Raw genomic sequence first — 24,762 nt, 5'->3', positions numbered from 1 at the left:
TATAAAGTTCATTATGAAAAGAGTCTCAAACACTCTTTTTTAGATTGTTTTCCATTATAAAAGGAAGAAACTGTGATATACTAGGAATTTCCATTAGGGATAATAATACCTATCTCATAAGCCATATGCTGCCAACATTAAAATTCACCAGAATCACAGTCCATCCCACAAGATCTCCTCTCTCAGAACTTCCCAGGAGCAAGATGCAGGCTGGCTAAGTCTTCTGAAGGTGACAATTTTGCTTGATCTCAATCCCCCCTGGGCCTCATAACTATGTTATATAATTAAAAACAGTGAGTATCCTCAGGAGCAATGATGGCTAAAATCAAGTTGTTATCATTAAACAGTTCACTACTCAACAGCCAAGTCTCCTCCAAAGAATATATATGTAAGCATGTCAAAGAGTAACTCATGAACTGGTCTACTGGCAGAAAATCAGCTCCCCTCTGATGTGTGTGCTGTCCAGACCCTGGTGGGAAGCAGGCAGGAAGTGCATGCATGCACTGTATAACGTGTGTGCAGCAAGACCTGTGCTTCCCAGAACTGTCATACTTACTGCACAGGGACAGTCACTCCAGTCATCTGACAGAAGGGGTACTCGACAAAACGCTTTCATTTTTGAAAGACACTTTAAGAAAAATCAGTAGTTTTACCCGGAGTAAACAGAGAACAGAGAAAATTTCCTATTTTTAGTCAAATCCTGAAGTAATAATGTGGCGTCTCATCTTGCTAGCTGTGGAATGAACCTTTAAATACAATTAAGCAAAATGGCATTTGTTAATACTATTTACGGAAAGGATCTTGATAGAGATCTGTGGAAATAAAATATACCTCTATTTTTAACAGACAACCGAAAACAAATTAAAACAGGGCTGCAAACTGTGATGTGCATGCTTCCAACTTTCCTTTACCTCTTCCAGTTCTTCTATACCAGCTTGGGAAAAGTGGTATTTATTTTCTTCCTTCCAAGAAAAAAATTCCTTCAGTAAAACAATGGGTTATTATGTCAGGTGAATATATACAACTGGATGAAAAGAAACTGATAAAGAACTCGAAAAGGAAATGAGCAGCCCAGATACAGAACATCTATATCCTCAGCTGGGAACCTCATTACTGTATTAATGAGGAAGGATTTCTCAGCTCTCTATCTAGTGACAATCTGGTTTGCAAATGATGGAAGAAAGCACAGGAGAGAAGCTGCTATCAGTTTCAGTCTGACAAGGGTAGGCAGCAGCTCCAGTTGAATCCCTAAAGGCATTCAGAACAGTAAAAATGACAGTGAAGGCAAAGATGGCAGTGAAGGCAAAGTTCACAAGAGTGTCTTATTTTCAATTTTATTCTTCAAGCACTGAGTGCACTGTTGGTAAAAATGAACCTACTTTTTCTGAAGAAATAACTTTATTCTGAAGCAGCCATTTCATGGCTGCTACTCTCTTTGTATGATCCCTGAAGGGAAATTCCTATTTCCTAAAAGAGGTTTCACTTGGCAGCTATAGAACAGAGGTAAGACAAAGGGCAGCTGGGTTACAGTCTCACCCAAAGGGACAAGACCTGCTATGGAAAGGGTGTGCTTTAAGGACAGGAAGGTCTTGTTGTTTTCTCAAGTTCAACTCAATTATTTCAATCAGATTTCTTAACACAATGTAGTGTAGCTCTTGCCAATTCAACATGAGAAATTAATTAGCAGCAGAGGCACAAACACACACTCAAGTGTAGATACAGATAATGCACTTTACAGCAAACGTGCTGATAGTCAGTGCAAAACATCACTATGGTTTTCCTTGTTTCGAATCTTTAATTTTAAGCCTTAAACCTTTTTAGTTCAAGGATCTGAAGGGTGGGTGGGACAGAAGGCAAAACCAAGAAAGCAAGTGCACACCCAAAGATAATTTTCTGTTTTGGACTGGACTGTTATGAAAAAAGCTAGTGATCTAACTCACTCTAAATGAAAAACAGTCATTCATCACGACATTTCATATTTGCCCACCAAGTGATACGGTGATTTTAAGTAACTTTTAAGATCCACTTGCAAAGACAAAAAAAAACCTTACCTCAGTTGTTTTGCATAGTTTTGCTCAATTTCTATCCTTTCTTTCTAAGATCCACATGCAAAGAAAAAAAAAAAAAAAACTTACCTCAGTTGTTTTGCATAGTTTTGCTCAATTTCTATCCTTTCCTTTACAAATTTTGCGTATTTCTCCAAGAAGTCAATGCCCCACTGTGTATGCTTGTCCAAGTTATCAAACTGATCCTTTAAAAACAAAAGGAAACAAAATTACTCAGAATTAGTTAAGAATCACAGCAGCACCAGATTTACACATCATTTATTTGTAAGCTGTGCTCTGAGGGAATGCTTGCCACTGGGGTAGAAGTCATTCAAGTTATAAATCAGTCAAATGTATATATATATGTATCAGCCATATACACCAGAACAGCAGGTTTCATGTGCAGCAACAGATCTACCTCTTTTTATAGCTCTAAATACTTGCATGTTAACCTATAAGCAGCCTTTCATCACTTTCATAATGCAAATCTTTCTTTCTTCTCAAAACCCTTTATTTCAAAAGTGCATCTTTTCCACCAAGACAACAGACCCAACCAAAGATCACTATTAGATAAAAAAGAGACAGCTCACAGAAGAGATGACTGGCAACTTTGAAACACAGCTAAGTTACAATTTTATTGTATACAAAAAAAATCACTCTTAGGATTACCCACTGAAAGAAAAATAACATAAATTTTAGCAGCATGACTAAACTTGGGGGTAGTCTGCATATCAAAAACATTTATTAAATCAAAACTGTATATACAGCTCATGATCACCTCTAACAGGAGATTCCAAAGAAAGCAAACAACTGTTCTTAGTAATTAAGAAAGTTATAACAAACTAAAGGCACAAAACAAAAAGGAGAAACAGTAAAAAATAAAAGTTGGGGAATTTTTAATACATTAAACCATCTTCAAAACTGATCTTTCACTGCACTCCGTACTGATTAATAGGTGATACACTAATTAGGGCAAGTTGAAAAGTCAAAAAACAAGTGGAAATATGGGGGTTTAGAATTAGGCAGGAGAAAACAAAGGTACAAAATACGGCCTAGCAAATAGTTTTAGTCTAACACATACTTGCATGTTATGCTACAATATTCCACTACAGTGAAAAGATCAAGGATCTTCAGCTTACAATAGCATTTAAAATTAGCTGTTATTTAGAAATCCAAAAAAGGCAAGTAACTGAAACTTCAAAGTTTGTGTCCAGTAAACTTAAAAAATAAAAAGCAAAAAAAGCAAAAAGCTAAGGAAGCAATTAAGTTCAAAGTTTAATTAACTTGCACAAAAAAAGTTCTGAAGGCTGTTTATCAGAGGCTTTCTCTTGCAGACTCTCTTGCCTGAACTAATAAATGATGCAGACTTCTAGCAATAGCCACTTAAGTTCAATTTCACCATGTACTAGGATGATCTCAAAAAATGCCTAAAATGCTGCAAGACTCAAGGAACATGTATTCACTTAAAGAGATACGAGGTGAACACAGCTACGTAACCAACGAAAATAAAAATAACGTAACAAGATTAAGGTTGCTCTCCAATGCTGCCTTGCAGGTCCCACAATCCTACACCACAGACTAACAACCACAGCCATTAGTGCCATGAACACTTCAGTCCAATGGCATGCGAGTACTGCCACCAACAGCATCCCTCCAGTTCTACCACTCTCTCCACCACAACCACTTTCCCTGATGTTTCACCACAGAACCAGCCAAGAGATGGGAGAGGGACTGAAGACAAGATTTCAATGTATTTGGGAAACCACGGCCTGTATCTCCCATTATTCTGATATGTGCACTTTGCACCAATGGACATTTCCACTCTAAATAGTTTATGTCAAATAAAGTGATATTTCTGCTACTGCTTTTAGAGAAGCTGCACAGGCAGACAAAAACCGGGCTGAGGCGTCAAACCACATTTGTAAATATGTGTAAAAATACGTCAATCTCAAGAAGCCTTTCTTTTTTACACTTCACTCATTTGTGTAATTACTCTTACAAAATTAACCCAGCATCCAAAAGTAGTTTGTAAAAGATGCTTCTGGCATGAAGTCAATACCTAATACCATTAAAAAGAACTGACTTCCTTCAGCACAGAGCAGAACAAAGCCTTTGCTGTCCTACTTAAGCTCTTTAGACCACAAAGCTCTCATTTGCTGCTAAGGTTTCATTAGCATTAGGGAACACCACATTACTTATGTTTCCAAACATGCAACCAGAGACAGTGGCTTTCCAAATACTTTGCTGAAACAAAAAAGGACTCCACTGCTCAAACTTCCCTCAAGATCTGCTGTTAATATGAAAATTACATTTAATGAGCTATCATGCTTTACTACAAGGATTTCATCACTAATCATATAACAAAACTCTTTTTCCCCCCTCAATTCCTCTTCTTCATGTGATTCTAGAAAGAGTATGTTCTGTGCAAAGACAGCTTTGTTGGATTATCCCAGTTTCACAATTTTTCGAATTCTCTATAAACAATAAACCAATGAAAGAAAGTCTGTGGCCATAAGAATCACCCTACACTGTTTTGTAAAGCCCCTGAGATAAATGAGCAAAACATAAAGGCAACATCAGCGAATATGCAAAAAGGTCTGGCCTTTTCAGAAAGGCTTCCAGAGGGGAGTCACAAATTTACTTATTTACTTTCATTCTCTCTCCAGAAGCTCACAGTGAGCTCTGGACCTCAATTAAGCAAAAAGCTTCCTTTTTGTACCAGAACACAAACAGTGAATCTTCCAGACTGCTACAAAGGAAATCAAACTAATGCACTGAGATACAAGTGATCTCTTCAATGGAAAAAAAATTGTCAAAAATCAGGCAATGCTGTACGGACAAGAAAATAGTCCGAACAGTTCCAATAAAATTTAGGTCTGTAATTTCAAAACAAATATATCAGCGTAGTAATTTGGCTAGCTCCTTTATAAGGAATATGAAAACTACATTAACTAGAGATCAGCAAAATGCTTTTTTAAAAAAGAAATCACATCGCACAATATCTGGCTATCTATGCCTTGATAATGAAGTAAGTTCTCAACAATATTTCCAAGCAAATATATACTGCTGTTTGTCTAGTAACTGCCCACATCCCTTGCCAGCTGAGCATAAAATTTTTGTAAAAATCTTTATTAAAACTGCAGCTGACTATTATTAAAGTGATTAAGGTCAGCTAATGGATGACTGCCCTATGTAGAAACTGCCCACTCAAAAGCGGAATGTAGTCCAAAGCCTCTCTGTTACAAACAAACCAACCTGACACTCGACAAGAAATTTGTAGTAGGTCAAAACACATTATTCCAAAACAAATGTTACCTACCTAAATGCTACTTCCAGATTATTTACTGGAACCACACATCAATGTTATAAACACTCCAGGTTTGCAGCTCTAAACTTATCATGTATTTGCAGATACCAGCAAGCTTTACAAAAATAGCAGCTGAAGCACCAAAGCCAAGAGCCAACCTGACTCAAACCTGCACCCAAGACAAAACAGACTCTCCTCGGGTAAGCTCGAGATTTGCTCTCCTCCTCTTACTGACACTTGTTTTTTCTCCAAACAAGCCTTAAGAACTAATAAAAAGAAAAACATGGGAGATCTCTTCAGAGGGATGAGCATGCTACAGTGTAAATACTGGACGTTTAGTCTTCCCAAAGCTACCAGGCCAGACACTGGACTAGAGTGGCAGTTTCAAATAAAAGGCATTCAACAAGATTGAGATTTTACAGGGTTAATGTTCCCAGCTTTCATGAACTTCAGAAAGCAATTCTAGTTGCATTTAAAGCTAGGATTGTGGCATCATTCTGTAAAAAAAATCCTTCTGTTTCACTAATTTATTCCTTTACAGTATGTAAACTAGCTAACTGCATTAACATTGAATTGCTTTCAAATTAGTCTCCCATTCCACTGACCTCCAGACAATACAGCTGAAAGTTTTAAGAATCACATTAAACATTGAAGTACATTGACTTACAATTTCAGAAACCTATCTCAATTAATTACGTCTGCAATATCTACTTAATAAAACATTTTATTTGAAATGAGGATACTTTGCATAAATTATTCTACCATCATTTTATTCTCTATTGACTCAACTGTTCATCATTACTTCCATACTTTTATCTGACCACAATTTTAGTCTGCAGTTACCCAAGTGATCTTATTTGCACTTCTGAAACACTGGCTCAAGATGAGATTTTTTTTCCCAATTCTTTGTTCTCCAGGCTGCACAGCCAGTCTAAACTTCCAAGTCAGTGAGTGGGAGATGAAAAGCTCAATCCTGTCTTTTGCTTGCTAAATTTTTAACCCTTATGCAGGTTGGTATAAGGAAATATGTACTATGAAAGTGTTCAGAGCATGGAAAAGCAGGGACCAAAAAAAAATCAAAACACTTGGCATCAAAAAAGCCCCAGTGCATTTGTAGATACAAATATTTTGTTTTATTATCACCTTATGAAAAGCCATGACTTACTTAACCACAAAGCTACAAGTCCACAGAAAGCCAAGTGAGAAAATGTGGGTGATTAGGTAACCTAATACCCATCTTTGCAGTTCTTGTTCTCAATTTATGTCCATGAGGCTTTATCAAATGAACCTGAATTATGGATAAATTTAAATAATAGTTAAATTCTGCAGAATGTCTTTTTTTGCCTGCATGAGCAGCATTGCAGAAGAAAAACAGACTGCTTCATAACACCCAACTCTATTCAAGTTAAATATTTTAAGTTACAAAACATTATTAAGTGACTATTTAACATACTGAGATTTTATAAAACTCTTATGAAATAGCTGAATTATGAAACATTATGCAGCTTAAATTTTTTTTTTTAATTTTTAGACAATGATCAAGGCCTTCAAATTATTCACTGTTTTACTTGGAGGTATCCTCACGTAAATTTCATTTCAAAAAATGAAACAAAACAAAATAAATATCTTGCTATGTTTGTACAAAGAATTACCTGATACACTACATTGAAAGTTATGGGAACCATAATCATCTATGAGTATATTAATGAGACTTACCAGCACAATATACTGTACCTTTCCCTATTTGTCTTCAGGACAAGTTAATTAGAAAATTGTATTTTAATTAGAGCATGTCACACTAATCTACTTCTGACAATACATTTCAGTTTCTCTTCATGGATATGTCTTCACTGTCTGTTTTGGGTTTCTACTTTTGTCTCTATCTTTATGCATTCCTGCTTCCTTTTCTATCTTTGGATAATAGCTCTTTTATTTTACTGTCTGAACTGATTATCATTCCTCTGTATTCCTGCCTGTTTGTTTTCATAATTATCAATTTGGTCTGGTCTTTCTTTTTTCCTTGCAACTGCAATGTGCTTCTTCTAACCAGGCAGACAAAAGCTGCTTCCAGCTAAACAGTACTTTATCTTTTCAAAACACCCTGTTAGCTTCACGTCTGAAAACTAACAAAGAGCTGTTTCTATATCAAGAACAAAAAACAAAGTGTTTTGCTTTTCTGCTTTCTACGAGTTCTGGATTGTAGCTCCAGACTAATCTGCAAATTGTACCTCATTCCTCTCTGAAAACAATCTAGGTATTACAGTTGAGAGAGAAAAAACGTGCTGTGAGCAAACTTAAAGGCTAAGTATTTTATAGACTAAAAGATTAATATCAATTAGAAGGTTCAGGGCAGCAACATCAAAAGCCATAGTGACACTGTAAATAAAGCAAAGGCACTCAGACTAAGATGAGAAAAAAGTTACATGTTCATATACATAAACAGTACTTCATATTTTAATTTCATATTAAAACTAAAAAGTCCACTATAGATTATACAGGCATATGTACAGTATACTAAGAAGAAAATCTGCTAGTCTTTTTGAGACATGAAAAGAGGAATAATTACTAAAAAGAATTTCTGAAAACAGTTTGTAGGTTAACCTTCAGGACATGGAGCTACTTTGCTGGCAAAAATTAAGACACTGGTACTAAGAGTACACTACGTTGTAGCTTGAAAAATATTTGAGAGAGAAATTCTGCTAGAAATGCACAGTGCTTAATATGCAAAAGGAAAACAACAGTGAATTAAAAATCACTTTTAGCTGGATGAAACACTACTTTGCTCCGAGGAATAAACTAATAAATTCATACTATCAACACAGTATGAAAAATCTATTTGCCTATTAAGCTTTAGTATATATTTTTAAAAGCAGTATCACTGTCAACTTTAATTTTAAAAAGTCAATTTCTATGATTAGAGAAACATTTGCATGATAAAGTGAGTGAAAAGCTCAAGAAAGTACTGAACCACTGGAGACGCAGCCACGCTGTAAGATAATGCATACAGCAAATCAGCTTTCTAAAGCAAAGCTAAAAATGGAGAGCTGCAATTGAGGAAGAGAAAGACAAAGACGTCCCCACACCAGCAGCAAAGGAACTGCTTTGGAAACTCCAGATGAAAGTCAAGTCTGGCAGGAGGGGATGTCTTGTTTGAGACCTAACAACTTGACAGGTGTGACACATTTAGTTTCCAGGAAAGAGCAGGAATCTGCCACAGACAGAGTATGTGTGGAAATATTTTAGACTGCTTTTGAAATGAACAGCCCTAATTACAAAAGAATCAAGTTCTGCTTCTAGAGATTAACAGATCAGCTGAAAAACATTAGAGATTACAGCTGTACACCCCAGTTCACCCATGCCACTGAATGGACCAGAGTTGGACTAATCATTAGACTTTACCAGCATAGTTATCTACCAGCAGAGCAAACTGATTGCAACAGTTCACAACTGGGACACCAACATTAAGACAAGAGAAGAAAGGAACACGCTGCCACAGAGGGTATCTCAACAACCACTCCTATTTGCCCTGTTAATAATCTCCAGAATTCTTCAGATTCTTAGCAGATGGTCACATTCATAAGAACCAGAACAGTATATCTGCCTCACTGCATCATGACACGACCTGTAGTAAGGAAAACATCACTTCTGTGCACTTCCTGCAGATGTGCTCTCTTCTTCACTCAGATGACCCTGCTCTGTAGTCCCATACACTGCAGGGAGGGCTACTCCCTAAATACACCAGATCTTCCTCTCCAGGAAGTTCTACCAACACAGTGTGTAGTAGCCAGAACACATTTCCAGGCCTCCTTCCTCTCTGCTACCCATCATAGTCTCTCCATATTGTGCTTGTCAATGAACAGGCTCTCCACTGTGGGTGTGTATCTGCTGTAACACCTTTACCTACAAGCCAGGAAGGAGCTAAGTACTGTGTCCCAAGCAGTGAGAATGGACTCCCTTACGACCACCACTTGAGAAAAATGCAAACACACACACTCATATGAAGTAAGTATCGCTAGAATACAAGGACACATAAAATTTAGATCAGGAAATCCTACTTTGTAAACTGGATCAGATCCCACTCACTTAGCTTTCAATCATCCCCTTTATTTCATTCAACTTTTAACTGGGATGATCTCTTTTAAAAGAAACTTAGCCAGATTTTTTCACATATGTTCTTAATAGAGATTGTTAGAATATTTGAGTTTTATCTGCTTTTGAACCAAAGCTTAATTCTGAAACTCATTCTATTTTACGCTTAATTCCCACACTAATGTAAAACAGACCACTTTCAAACATCTCTATCCAAGACAATAGCAGATCACAAACCATGTATTTTTGAGTATTATTGGATTAAAATAGTTGCCATCTTAACACAGGGGCAGTATTACACTTGCCTTGTATATACAAAGGATATAATTACGTCCATTCCCCTAAACACCAAGAAATCTTATTTTCACCATAGCCAAGCCAGAAAACAGGCACTTCCTGAGTCTTCTGGGAATGGCTGAAGGTTGTTAATAAACAGACTGAAACATAAGTACATTTTAGTCCTAGTTATGTCACTTGAAATAGGAGACAGGAAGACTATGTTTAACCCTAAATGAAGTAAGTGCAATATCATGCATCACAGTAAAAAAATGCTACTACTGTTTGTACAATGCTTAGAGATGCTGTTGCTCATTATAAGAAATATCTGGAGAAAATCCCATCTTTTCAGTAACACTAGAACAACAGATTATAAAGCAGTGAGGCTATAAATCAATGAAGTAGCAGAATACTAAATTTGCTGTATGACCAACAGCCATGTGAGGCCTCATGTGAAGCAGAAGTTCTGTGCAAAGCCAACACATTTACTGCATGATTAATGGCAGCCTACAGAAAATCTACAAGAACAAATTATCTGCCTTGGAAAACACTGATGCAAGACTTTTATTTTTGAAAAAACTGTGTAAACAATCATTTAGTTCTTCAGCTACAAAGTATTATTACATTACTTGACATTGACTTGATATTTTAGTGCATGACTGAAGAACCCCTGAAACTACTGAAACCATTCAAAACTTTTAAATGCCTCTCCACCAACTACAGATGCTTCCACGATATTATTAAAAATGCATCCACGGGAGACTGACTGAGCAAGCAACTCTGACACTCCCCAGTTCCTGCGCATGTGACTTAATCTGTTTATGCATTCTGGAGGATCTGTTTTTTCAAAACTTGTACAAACAAGAAAGGGATCTCACCTACTGACGACTTCTTCAGTGAAGGGTTAAATTCCTGCTCTGGCCAGTCTGGCATAGCATCTAACAATCAGAGTCTGAGCTGGTTTTTTCCTCTCCATACATTAAGGGAGTGAACAGTGCACTCAAGACAAGAAGGGAGTAGTCTCAATGTTAGAAAGTGAGGCAATAGGGGAAAGATAGAAGGTTTGCACATGGAATATTAGAGAACACCAAGATGCCCTACATCACAAATTCAGAAAACAAGATCTGCATGTGCACACAAAACTCTGGGCCAATTGTATTACAACGTGTCCAGCTGCAATACCACGAGACCCAGCTTACACTGACTATTTTGTGAGTTTTACTGAACTGAAATGTGACATTCAAAATAACTCAGTTTGTGTATTAGTTAGACGTTATTCTATAGACTTTGCTACAGTTTAAAACTATACCAGGCTCACAGCTCTGAACTCATCAAAAAGCCAAGATGCCTGATACAAATTTAAAACAAGGAAGTACTTTCTGCCAGAGGGGGGAGGTGAAAAAGAAGGGAGAATGGCAACTTCCCTCTCATCCAAATATCACTTCCCTGTATTTATCTGCTCAGCTATTAAGTAGACTGTAGGATACCATTTTCAACTGACTTAAAAATTATAAACTGTTTCACAAATATGATGGAGAAATCTCAGGCAGACAAGTGAATTTAGTGTGTTTCACACTTAAAAGATGCATCTTTAGGCTTTTTCTCAATGGAATAGTGAGAAAGAAAAGAACCTATGGGTGGAATCATACTGTTTATGATTCTGACAATTAGGGCAAATATAGTGTAAAAATATCTATACAGAATCCAGGAACTGAGTATCATCAGTAGAACTTCATTTTAACACAGAAAGCAAGGTATATACTTTGCCATATCCATGGTATATTCCTTATAACTTTCCTCACATGTATTTAATGAAGGTGCACATTATTTAGTATCTTAAACTCTTGTCAACAGCTCCCTAAAAAACACATTTCATGCCATTATTTCTACACAGCAACTCGAGTGAACAATGAACTCATAAAATAAAACTTACAGCACAAGAATATAACAAACATATCCTGTTCTTAACTTAAAGTCAATTTCTCACAACAGTTGTAATTACAATACCCAGTAAACCTACAACAACTTGGTACAGGAGTAATATATAGTGGTTCTTCTTGTAACATGAATCTTTTAGCTGCAAGCACAGAGACCCAGACAAAACTCCTCATTCAGCATAGCTCTGATAAGCTGTCTCAACTACTCTTTCCTCCTACACGCAGAAGCTATAGTGAATGCAGCTGGAATATGAGAAGGTATTTCCCAGTGTTACTAACACTTCCCATCAGACAGACTTAAGACAAAGGCATAAACCTTACATTTGATGCTATTAATATTCAAAAGAGAAAACTGCAACTTCATAGCTTGTAAAAAAAATTTTGCTCTTCTAAACCACTCAGAGTAAGATACCTATACATAGGTATTTTGATCAGCCCTTCAATTGTATTGAATTAAATAATTAGCCTTTTATGGTGTAGGAAGGGCTGCAAATACTAACAGAGTTAATTGCCACAGACTGTTCTGAGCACACTCCCCACTAAAAGGGAGCAGACACTGTTCAGTACTTCAGAACACCAGAGATCATGGGACCAGTTACGTAAACAGTTACAGAACTGGAAGGCTGTTGACTGATTTGCCATATGCTGTTTGTTTTGTCAACCCAACGAACAAGATTTTTCTGTAACAAGTCCTACCGAAAAGTGAACTTCCCTTTCCAGTATCACCTGTAAATACACTTCAGTGTTCAAGAGAAAGACTACAGTAGCACATCTTCTGTTCAGAAATATCTTGCTAGCAACAGTAAATACTTTACAAACTTGATTATAAAACCAGATTCATACACTTAAGAAGAAATTAACATGGTAGTAAATTAGAGCCTTCCTCTACTCTTTGGAACATTACTTCAGACACAGATAAATATCCTGACAGAAAACAACCAAACACACACACAAATTCCAGAAACAACAAAACAACATCCAAATCCAAAAACCCAAAACAAAATTAAAACCACCACCACCCCCCACATCCTTTATTTGCAATGGAATTTACAGTACTCATTGTTTTTGAGGCAAAATTCGTAGTAACATTAACATAACTGAATAAAGAATTTAAACTGAAACCAGATGTTATTACTGGCACCTTCAAAACAGTGGAATTTTTCAAGATTTTGTGATTCAGATAACATTAAAATGTAACGCAATTTTACTGTGTATCAGTGTCTCTCTGAGTTTTTAAGATATGAGCCTAGAAATACACAGTAAAATCCTCCTATATTTCACCACAGCCCTCAGAATCATAATCTGTATTGTAAGAATAACATTATTCATAAAACCTTTTTTTCTAGTAGAAATGTACTTCCTCTGATAAATCAAACAGTACAAAAACACATACTGTTTCCCTTGGTTAACAAGGTTTTTTTCCTTAAATTACAAAGAAAACAAGAAGAGTGATGTAATTTAACCGTAAGTGCACTTCCATTAAAAAAGTTATAAATTTAAAAAGGTAAAACAACCCTATTACAGCATATCTGAACACTGAAGGTGCATACACAAAAGCTGAGTACAAACTGCAGTGTTCTGAGAAGAAAACCCATACTTTTGAACCCTCATAGCTAGGTTCCTCATTCTTTACAAAACGTACCAATTCCAAATTCTTAACAGCTCATTTTTCCTACTGCTTCTGTAATATTAAAAAGACAGTGGAGTGCATAAGTACATTCTGCACCACTTCAGGAGCTCCATACTGAAAGCCAGCAATTTTATAGCATAATCAGTGTCTATACTTCTGCAGGTCACACTGGCAATAGTGACACCAGACCACATCAATTTCTTATTTGAGAGCCTCTTTTTGGGAGTCAAATGAATAGTCAATGTAGAAATTAAAATGTACTTCAGCAGAAGCAGTTATTTCCTTCCTGACTAAACTGATAAAAATAGAAGGGTATTCACCTAAAATCCAATGGAGATCTGAAAAGTATAGATGAACAAGCACCAAATCTTAGAACTCTATCTGTGACTGGACCCCGAGGTTCAAAACTGGGCCCAGTGTTTTCAGCTTATTTATCAATGAGCTGCATGAAGGGGCAGATGTCCTCAGCAGGTCTGCTGGTGGCACAAAGCTGGGAGGAGAGGCAACACCCCAGGGGCTGGCAGCCCTCCAGAAGGTTCCACAGGCTGGAGACAGGGCAGAGGAGAACCACCTGGATTTTACAAAGGCAAGTGCAGGCTCCTGCTCCTGGGGAGGAACAGCCCCAGGCACCAGCACAGGCTGGGGTGAGCTGCTGGAGAGCAGCTCTGCAGAGAAGGACCTGGGGGTCCTGGTGGGAGCCAGCAGTGCCAAGGACAGTGCTAGGAAAAGCACTGTCAGTGGGTCACGGGGTGATCCTGCCCCTCTGCTCAGCCCCAGCGAGGCACCTCTGGGCTGCTGTGCCCAGCTCTGGCTCCTCAGCACAAGGCAGACAGGGAGTCCCAGCCAGCCTGGCAGAGGACAGCAGGGACGATGGAGGACTGGAGCACCTCACCAAGAACGACCGAGGGAGCCGGGGCTGCTCGCCGAGGGGGGACTGAGGGGCTCCTCACCAGGGCCTGAGTGTGTGGGGAGGTGCCACAGGGTGGATCCAGGCTCTGCTGCCTGGTGCCAAGCAACAGGACAAGGGACAATGGACAGAAACTGGTGCACAGGAAGATCCACCTCAACAGGAGGAAGAACTTTGCTGTGAGGGTGACTGAGCACTGCAAGAGATTGCCCAGAGGGTGTGGAGCCTCTCCTGGAGAAATGGCAGAAGTGTTGTGATGCAATCCTGTGCAGTGTGCTTGGAATGACCCTGCTTGAGCAGGGAGCTTGGACCACTGTGGTCCCTTCCAACTTTACCCATTCTGTGATTCTGTGACTGAAACAGAAGCATCATTGCCAGCTTCTCCCCCTCATAATTTCTCAGGGCTTTTTATTCTTCTAGTCCAAGTTTTTTCAGCTCTTGTTCATCCACTACTTCCCTTTTAATTCCTCTTTTGCACTGCTTACCCTTCTGACATAACTTCACAGTTTACTCCAAAAGCAGATACTGAGAACATTCTTCCTGCCTTCATAAAGAAGTACTGTGGGAATCCAATGTAACAGCAGCATTTTAAACACTGTGTTTATTCTATACTCTATGCAAAGCATCTTGTTCCACTGATCACAGCCACAGAAAAACTAGTACTGTAGTAAATAATTACTAGGTTTCCTTCCTAATGACTTTTCAGTAGTACCAAATCAGAAATAATAAAGAGCAAAACAGTAAAAAAAGTGCTCAATTATATACTGCAGTTGTAGTTCAAAATTCAACTGCAGCAAATACTGCAGATCAGAACAGTAATTTACTACAAGCTCACTACGTAGAATCATAGAATGGTTTGGCTTGGAGAAGACTTTAAAGATCATGTTATTCCAAACCCCCTGCCCTAGGCAGGGATACCTCCCTCTAGACCAGGTCACTCAGAGCCTCACCCAGCCTGGCCTTGAACACCTCCAGAATTTTGTACTTTTACTTTCCTTTTAAAAAACAGTCCTACCCAAAGAACCCTGTGAAACTAAACCCTCCTTATTACACATTGATCTGGAAGTAGAGGAAAGTGCAGCCTTTTTGTCACCTGAAGATATAACCTTTCCTGTACTTTATGACATTGCCACACCACATTCATTATGTCCTTCATGGTAGACCTAATTATTTGTCATTTCATTCTTCAACATGAAGTGTTACTCATGTCTTTATTAAGTACTCATTTCACTAAGTCTGCATGGAATTAAAATAGCAAAATATTAATCAATAAGGGATAAATCTCTGTAAATAATCAACGGTCTAGGAATTGTCAAAGAAACACTAAAGAAATTCTGACAAAAAGCTTCAAATATTGAAAACATAATATGACATAAATGACATAATGAGAAAACCAAAACCCATTTCTTTCACACTGCATAAAACTGTTATATCTTTTATTACACTGAGTATAAAAATGAAACCATCTAATTGCACATGGGAGTTTCAGCTTTGTTTTTAACATTACTATCTTGATTAAAAAAACACTGAAAATTGATGTTTCATATCTGGGGAGCCATAGCACTTTATACCTCTAGCAAAAACATTTAAAAATCAGTGATTAAAGCATGCCAACTTCTAATCAAAAAAACACCACGATTTTGTGCTAGAAAAGAATTAAAGCAAATGCCTTTTCCCCAAGCATCTTGTCTTTTAGTTTTTATGTCATTACATATCATTGTGTAAAACCATGCATATCTTTTAGAAAGAAAAATAATGACACTAAAATTAAATGTAATTAATTTAATAAATCTGTCACAGCATTCTGAATTCAGTACATCTTTAGTATATATGGAAAACTAAAGACACTCACCAGTCAACTACTCTTTTTCTGAAGGTAATGCTTTGGAAAGGAAACTATTTGCTACTATTGTTCCCATCAGCCTCAGAGAAATACTAAATATTTAAAACATTCAAAAGATCATTGATCAAAATATATTTGACTAAATTTTGAGTGTTCTTATGTTATCACATGCCATACCACAAAACAGTCACAAGGATTAATTTTCCAGATGTCCTAAAATGCTTTATAAGAATATGCAAAATTATTACTCTTTTATGAGAGCAGAACACACAATTTGCATTAAAAAATCTCAAGGTTAATTGTGAAAACAACATTTGTTTTTGTATCATAAAAAAGCAAAAGCAAAATACTTAACTGATAAACTGAAGTATTTTACATCAAGACTAAGTATATCCACTACCCAGTTACAAAGCAGATTAGCCAACTGAAACAAAGGCACAAAATCTGGATAAAGTAAAGGTTGAGAATATAAATATATTATCTTAACTTCTCAGAAGTACCCTGGAACAGCACTTTAGCAATTACATTCTCAATGCAGTTTTTCAGAATGCGAGATTTCTTCTGTTTATTAACTCTGATGGAACTTCACTCTTCTGCAAAAATTGAAAATAACCTTGTACCGTCTAGACAGACTTTTGTAAGGAGAGAAATACAGAAGAGATTACTGCTTACAATTTGACCTTCCCATCTGAATCATTCAGAGAACTAGACATGAGCCCAAATCACTTAAATGAATATAACTCTGATGTTAATGTCATGGAGCATGGGTTAATTCTTGGTATTTCCTAAATTGTACAATGAAAGCCTATACTTAATATATATTTTTTTCAGTTCCCAAAGTTCTACTGGACTCGGTTTTACTGTAATTGTTAAGAATTCTGTTTTCAAACGAGATTTCATATATATAAGCATGAATCAATTGACATGAGATGTGCCCTGCACTAGTGGCATTAGTCCATCAGGCTGGCAGACAGTTGGCATTAGTCCATTAGGCTGGTAAAACAAATTTGCTCTCAACCAGCTGAAATTAGAGTACACTCCTGATAATAAAATTAAAGTTTGTTTTTTTTCTGGTTACATACAAACAATCAAAAACTTTTATGCCTCTCAAGAATACATAGTAGCACAAAATAAACACTTGAATTTCCAGCATTCCACAAACCAGCTCATTCATACAAACAAATGTATCAACTAGTTATTCCTTAGAGAATATCAACATGAGAGCAATTTAGAAATAATTTAATGCTCTCTAAACTCTTGTGGTTCTCAGCACCCACCTTAAATGGTTGTCACTAATATCAGTGTCATCTGTTTTACTTCCATGTGAAAACCATGCTGAGATAACATGTACTAATATCTTAACAAAAATACTTTTGACTAAGCCATGTATCTGACTAGCACAGAATTTTGTTGCTCAAGATTATTATAAACATTTCATAACACGGACTCCAAACTCAACTAAAATGCAAATTAAAATGTTTTTCACCCATCCTGGAAATAGTTTTCCCCACTTAAACGAAGAACTGGAGAGTCTACAAAATATACACTTACCCCAACATCTGCAGAGTCATCTCTGATTTCTGAATCCACGTATCTTGGAAACATTTCTTCTCATTTTTACAACTTTAATGTGTAAACTAGTAATAGGTAAAGAACTCTAACAGAAACAAGTAGATTCCCAGAAACTACAGCAGAAAACTGAGTAGCAGTTAAATTGGGCCACAATATAAATAAATGCACAGCTAGTAGGCAAACACTGACATGAATTCAGACACACAAAATTGTGGAGAAAATACTGAATAAAGGTATTTTTCAAAGATGCAACTTAGGATTCCTCATATTAATGCAGGGCAACAGCACACCAAATATAGTTCAAATAAACTACTTGCACCTGAAACAGTAAAAAGTTTCCAGCCAGATGATTGCAATTGGCTAAGAAATATTACCTTTTGTGTCATGTGGTATTAAGTACAGCTTTACTAGAAATGTCTTTTAATATACTGTCCTTAGAGTCAAAAGATAGTACTTAAATGTGCCATTTATGAGATTATCTAAAATATATTTACCACTGTTTCCACCAAAAAAAGTTAAAGCAATTACAGCTACTGAAAAGGGCTCCTCATCTGGAAATATTGATTCTGAAAGCCTTCAGCAACACCTCTACAGGTGCTGCAGATGTTTTATATCACGTTATAGAGATGATAAACACACATACAAAGCCCAGAAGAAAAGTGCACACATCAGAAAGCATGCTGCACCTCAGAAGATGACCTCACAAAATACTTTGTGTAACTTGTACTCCTTCATTGTTAACTTGTCACCCTCCTTATCCATGTCTTTTCCTCATACAATAGAAGTTAATACTAAGCAGAATACAGAAACTAATACTGCTGAAGCAACTGAATGAATTGTAATACCAAGGGAAAGAAAGATGATGAATAAAAATTACATAAGATAGTCTAAACAAACTAAAAATGGGGCAAGTAAACTGTTAAGAACTTCTAGCAAATGAAGATCAGAAGAAACTGTTTTCAGAACAAAGACAAGCAGAATCTGATGGGAAAAAAAAGAAAGCCATTCAAGATGTTAGGGTGCCATTTCCTGCTATAAACTTACTATTGAATTAGCTTCAGTGGCAGGGAATACCAAAAGATAAAGGATCCAACTACAAGCAAAGCCTCAAAATCCCTTTACTACAGCAGGAATGCATAGATTTTTAGTTATATTTTTCAAATGTTCTTATCAGCTTTCTGCAAAATACAGTAATATTAAAAAAAATATTTCTTGCAATGAGGTTAAACTTCATACTTTGCCACTTTGAGATAATCAATGGAAAATAAATGGAAAATCTGCAAAGTGCCCTTGAAGAAATGCTTTAAAATTCACCACTTTTCTTAAAAAACAAAAACCCCTTTACACCACACAAAACATTGTTTTACAATGATTAAGAAAGGACAGGAAGAACATTATGAAAAGCTATGCTGTCTTCATAACAGAGTCAGTGGTAACAGTCCTGAAAGGATAACAGGCAACATCCCAACAACTGTCAGATTAACTAGGGAGATATGGGAGCATGATCCTCTTCCCACAAATGAACACAAGTCAGCAAAAAAATCAAACCTCTTTTCCAATGACATAATGAAGAAAAGCAGTCAGGAAAGCCACAAGTTTCAGGTTTGACTTACAGTCTGATTATGCCTGCATGATTAGAAGTTGAAATGCTAAGTACAAAGTACTACAAATAATCTATCAAGATCATAAGAAACATTCATAAGGTCTTAGAATTCACATTTCCCAGTATCCAGTATATATAAACTAATAGAAGTATTCCCACCTAATATGTGCATAAAGGTCTGCAGAAGCTCTCCTTTCAGAATTAAAACTCAAGGTTGAAACTTGAGTTTGGAGCACTGATATTTCATGGTTACCTCATTATTGTAAAAAGCATGAATCCTGGCCAGTCAGCACGACCACCTTAAGACAATTACATGTCTTCTCAAAAATTGCAAGGGATTTTCTACAAATGATGTCAAAATGTATTCATTACACAGCCCACAATTACAGCCTTGAAGTATAAAGCAGACAGAACATGGAAAAACATTTCATCTAAGAATCACTAAGCTTAAATATCACTGGCATCTCATCTTTAAGACTACTTTAACTCTTTTAAGAAAATTATTTCAGTTCGACTATTGAGATTTCAGCGAAACTGAACAACAACCCTGCAGAACTAAAATAACTGGAAGTCACTGGGGCTCAGATATCCAAGCAGGAAGAGCAGGTAACACACTCTGCCTAACCCCGGCTTTGTGTGCACCTACTACAGTTTAATATACAGAGCCAGCCCCTGGTTTTACATAACTCCAACTCCAATCCACTAAGTGGATGTTTCTTCCAGTAAAAACTTCTTGTTGCACTCAACTGCTCCTACCTCACTGCTTCTCTCTCAGAATGCACAAGATTAAGCTGGAACTTGGGGAAATCCACTCAGATCTCTCAAGTGCTAGGCTAGCACAGGAGGAACTGCAACGCTGTTCCTGCAAAGATGATAATTATTCTCTCTAGCATCAATACCAAAATGAACACATTTCTTAAAAAGCTACTTTGGAAAGAAGTTACCCTTGTTATTACAGAGAGGTCTTAATATTAACAGGGTCTCAAACTTGGGGAGATAAGTTAAAAGATCTAGTTTATGTGATTGCGAAACATCAGCAGAAATAACATCAAAGACCTCACAGCTTTTACAAAACAAAGAGGCAATCAAGATAAACCAAAACAAATAACCCACAACCCTGTCTCCTCAATCTCGACCTGAACACTTAATCAGACCACCACACCTCTTGCTGCAGAGGTAAATATTTGAGTATCAGGCAGAGCCAGGAGACTTCACAAAACTGCTCAGCTTGCCTCACACGGTGACATTTCTAGTTAAGTTTCATGGAACTGTACAGTGTACATTCCCCTCACATTACTACAATGTAGAAAAATCCCAAACATTTGGATTCTCCTGATAACTTGCTACTTATTTTAAGAAATTAATTTTTCCTCTTTAAACATGCCATCTTCTTAAGACACGAAACCTAACCAGATATTCCAGTCTGGTTTTTAACATTTTATTACAACATGCTGGAGAACTTTTTGAGACAAGTTCATCCTTTTCTTTCCTTCCTCCAAACAAATTTGTAATACCTTGACCATATTGCACAGATCTTGAATGTCATCATCTGTTGTTTAACCAATTTCCCAGATAATAAAAACATTTACTGAGATAAAGCTTTTCATTAAATAAATTATAAATACTCTGAAAATAAAATTGTCTCCATTCATAAATCCAAGTACATATCCTTGTTCTTCTAGGTCACAGTTCACAGCAGTCAAACTCATAAGGCTGAAAAAAGTTTCATTAAATTAAAGAAAATAACATCAGTAATTGTTGCTGATTTAAATAATACTGTGCATTAACTACAAGCTACAGGTAGAGCTAGTTTGCAAATATTCCCTTTCTCAAAAACAAAACAAGGCTTGGAAAATTTCCTGATAATATAAGATTTAGTCTCACATACATTAATGAGTTTCACAGATCCTGTGAGATCTTTGCTCATAAAATGAACAAGCATTGGTATAATTAAACATGAATAAGTACCTGCATTATTAGGGTCCAAATAAGGTAGGTATTAGGGGCATGAGAGAACCCACATTTGACTCTAGAGAACAGAACTGTTTTATCAGTCATCCTTAGTGGACCTTCAAACAGTTTTCATTTTACTAATCACAAATTTGAAGTTGTTTTCATGGAAAAAATAAGATAAAACATTTCATTTAAAAGCATACAATGCACATCATATCTTTGCAGCTACTCCACTTTACTGGTTTATGCCTTTTATACTAAAGTCTCAAACTTTAACCTTTCTTTCACCTGATTATTTTACTTCTTTCCTGAATCTCAAATCTATGTCCATTCTAAAACTCACTTGTTAACAATTTCTCCTTTTTTCTTTTTTTTTTTTTTTAAATCAGTCTCTTTCTAGTCATTCCAATATCTGCGATCTTTAGGCAGATAATTCTCTACCCATCTCATTTGTCAACCACACCACATCCTGTTCTCTGGAACTGAAAGATGATCCTCTCACCCACATGTTTTTCACCCAGCACTATCTGGGTGCATTATCTCTATCACATCAAACATTAGCTTCTTAACCTCACTTTCAAGGCCATTGCTGGCTGATTCCCGCTTATTACCTCATCATACCAAGGGATTATTGTTTGCTTCGCTTGAGACACCAACACTCCCTTGTACTTTTCAACAAGTATTTCCTGCATCCTCTGCGGCTGTTTGGGTGCTCATCCCCTGCAAACATGTCAAAGGTCCCCCCACCGCCACCCTTGGCTGGCAAGGCTCACCCAAAGGAGCAGCCAGAGGCTGCAGCTGGGAGCACTGCTCCCCGTGCTGAACAACCCTGGGGTTTGCACAGCTCTCATTTGGCACCACCACTACGTGACCCAGCCCCTGCTGGAACTCAGAGTTAACTGGACTGAGGATGCTATTTATACTGAGTTTGTGCAGAATGCTGCATAACACAAGGACACAATGTGACTGAAGTACTAGGTCCTACGTAAATACAAACATAAAATACACTCCCATGATTACAAACGTCAAATACCCTAAATATTTCTCTAATTGTGACTGGCATCACATAAATACGAGGGGAAAATGCAGGACAATCAGATGCCATAACAGCTGAAGAACACTTTATCCATTAATCGTAAGGATTAAAAAGTGTTGGATATTATAAATATTACAATTGCCTCCTCCACAGTATTGCCCTGCTGTAGAGACAGCCAACTGCACTGGAGCACAGGTATTGTCTGGGGTTCACACACATCAATTATTTTCCCACTCACTGCCACAAAAAACCCCCATGCCACCTAGACCAAATGCTTATTTGAAGATATTATTAGAAAAATAAAATATTATTGAACTCCTCTAAAAGAAATGAGGCATCTGGGGTAAAGACAAAGCATACAAGAAGCATACCCCTACTCAAAGAAACCACCCTCCAATTATTCTACCAACCAAAACATGCAAAGGTTTGGGAGGTTTTCACACCCACTTGAATTGGGCATCCATCATAAGACAGAATCCAGCAATCAAATGCTCTCTTTACAAAGGATTTACAATGCAGATGGAGATGCAAAAGCCACACCCATCTCCACCACCTGCACTCACATCTGGTTACCTCAAGTATGCCAAAAGTTAAGGCTGCCTCAACTCTCCAGTGCAACTGCCGTCGTATTTCAGAAGTTCTTTAGGACTTTAACTCCAAACTCAAATCTAGTGGATGTAACTTCATTGTACAACACCAAAAAAGTATCTTTTACTTAATATGGAACTACAAAAAAGTATGTTGTGCTATTTCTTGTGTGCCAGCCAGAGAGAAGTAATTTGCACGGTACTTACCTCTGGAACAAACATTTGTGAGTATCCAAATCACAGCAACCATACCAGCTAGTAAATTAACTCTACTCCCTCCAAAACCAGGATCAAAGTGCACAGGTTACTTTCAACATTTTAAGACACGTATTATCCATACACATATGTGCCCTTAGACATAAAGAATGTTAAAGTATTCTACAAATATTACTACTATATTAATTTGATTAAAACAAACTAAGTATAATCCAATTTTACAACCCAACTAACAGGGATAAAAAGAAGCTTATTTGCACAAGATGACACAAGAGTTCCACATTAAAGCCCAAGAAAAATTCAGATCCTGCAATATTAGCTTTTTAGCTCACAGTAAGACTGCATTTCTCCTTCAAAAGATGTAAACAGTAATAAAACTCCAGGGAAAGGTACAAAGCATGATGCCAGAAAACAGTTTAATCAGTCCAATGCCCTGTTCATTGCAAATGACAAAGCAGAGTTCTGACTTTAACAAAAAAAAATCAATAAATCAATGAAAAGGGATTAACGAATCTTATGCGTAACTATTTCAAATTTCCACACAGTAGAAATTTTCAGAACATTCAGTACACCTACAATTCAGCCCTTTCCTGTTCTAGTCACCTAGCACAAAATGTAATACTCCTTCCACTCTCCTCTTAGACTAGAGCTTGCAGCTGGAAAAAACCCCAGCAACACAGAAACTTATTGCAGATAATTCCATAAACAAAGTCAGTGCAGAGGGTCTGCATTTTAATGAAAACCAGAAGGCTTTTATTAGTATAATACTTTTTTTCCCTTCTTTTCCCATCCAGCTGAAGCACTGACACACATCTGAAGACAAACCTCTAAACCTTCTGCCAAGAGAGCACTGGGACTGGGGTACGTAAACTCACTAGGGGCAAAATGAAACAATCTGACTGGAATTTCAGCTTTCACTGAACAGTTTGTTCACCATTACAAGGAAAAAGCTGAACATATCTGCACTTCAGGGAATTCTCTTCTCTAACAAAAAGAACTCAAGTTCTTTAAAAAGTATGCACATGTGTTGTATGAACAATGAAAATTAAATCTGAATTGTGTTAAATAACTTCCCCTCCACAAAAAAATAAAATACCCTATGTTACTCAATTACTAGCTTTACCAAGAACACTAAAAAGTGCTCTGCAAATGTATGGACTGAAGTATTTAAAGATACTATATTAACAAATGAGGGTCCCACCCAGATCAAGCCAGTGTACGAACTAACTTAAATACAACACTAATTAGCTTGTAGATATCAGACCTACATAGAGCATCAGTGACTACTCTACACAAGCAATAACAACAAACCTTCTGTCTTCCAGCATTTACCTGCAAACAGCTGAAAGCACCAGTTGTACCTACTTGGACAACCCTCAGCTCATGAGCACATTGCCAACAGACTTTTATCTTCCCATGCCTTTTTCCATCCCAAATTCTGAGGGATTTGTGATTCCAGAGATCATTATTTTGACAGATACACATTTTTAAAAAATCCTCAGCTTGGCTGAGATAAAGATCCTGCAATCTCCAACAACCTTTTTACTATTCTCACTCAGGAAATCATATGAGAGCTGCAGCATTTAAAATCTTGACACAGGCAACTCTCGGATTTTGCACTACCAACAAGGATACTGCATACATCTTTTACAAGACAGCAATATTATTCCAGTGTTCAGAATTTCCAGATTAGTTAAGTCCCATGTATGTTTGTACAAGCTTCACTGAAAAGCATATACACTTCCAAGTACGTAAACAAAT

General features: G+C 37.0%; 1 protein-coding gene across 7 annotated transcripts in view; it reads right to left on the bottom strand.

The window, feature by feature from the left end:
• The window catches only part of FNBP1L (formin binding protein 1 like), a 56,593-nt gene that overhangs the window by 25,839 nt on the left and 5,992 nt on the right, over positions 1 to 24,762 (bottom strand). For 3 of the 7 annotated variants that reach the window (XM_039727034.1, XM_039727027.1, XM_039727030.1), the window contains exons 1-2: positions 21,774 to 21,869; positions 2,136 to 2,251 (exon numbers count right to left, since the gene is read on the bottom strand). In XM_039727034.1, coding sequence (XP_039582968.1) covers positions 2,136 to 2,251; positions 21,774 to 21,854 — 197 coding nt within the window. In that variant the 5' untranslated portion in view covers positions 21,855 to 21,869. Of the gene's footprint in view, positions 1 to 2,051; positions 2,081 to 2,135; positions 2,252 to 21,773; positions 21,870 to 21,935; positions 22,029 to 24,762 lie in introns of those variants that run through there. The other 4 variants (XM_039727031.1, XM_039727032.1, XM_039727029.1 and 1 more) reach the window with 3 other exon arrangements.

This window comes from Passer montanus, unplaced genomic scaffold (genome assembly GCF_014805655.1).
Source record: "Passer montanus isolate IOZ18808 unplaced genomic scaffold, ASM1480565v1 scaffold60, whole genome shotgun sequence".
NCBI classification, from domain to species: domain Eukaryota; kingdom Metazoa; phylum Chordata; class Aves; order Passeriformes; family Passeridae; genus Passer; species Passer montanus.
This window is presented reverse-complemented; position numbering and strand designations above follow the sequence as displayed.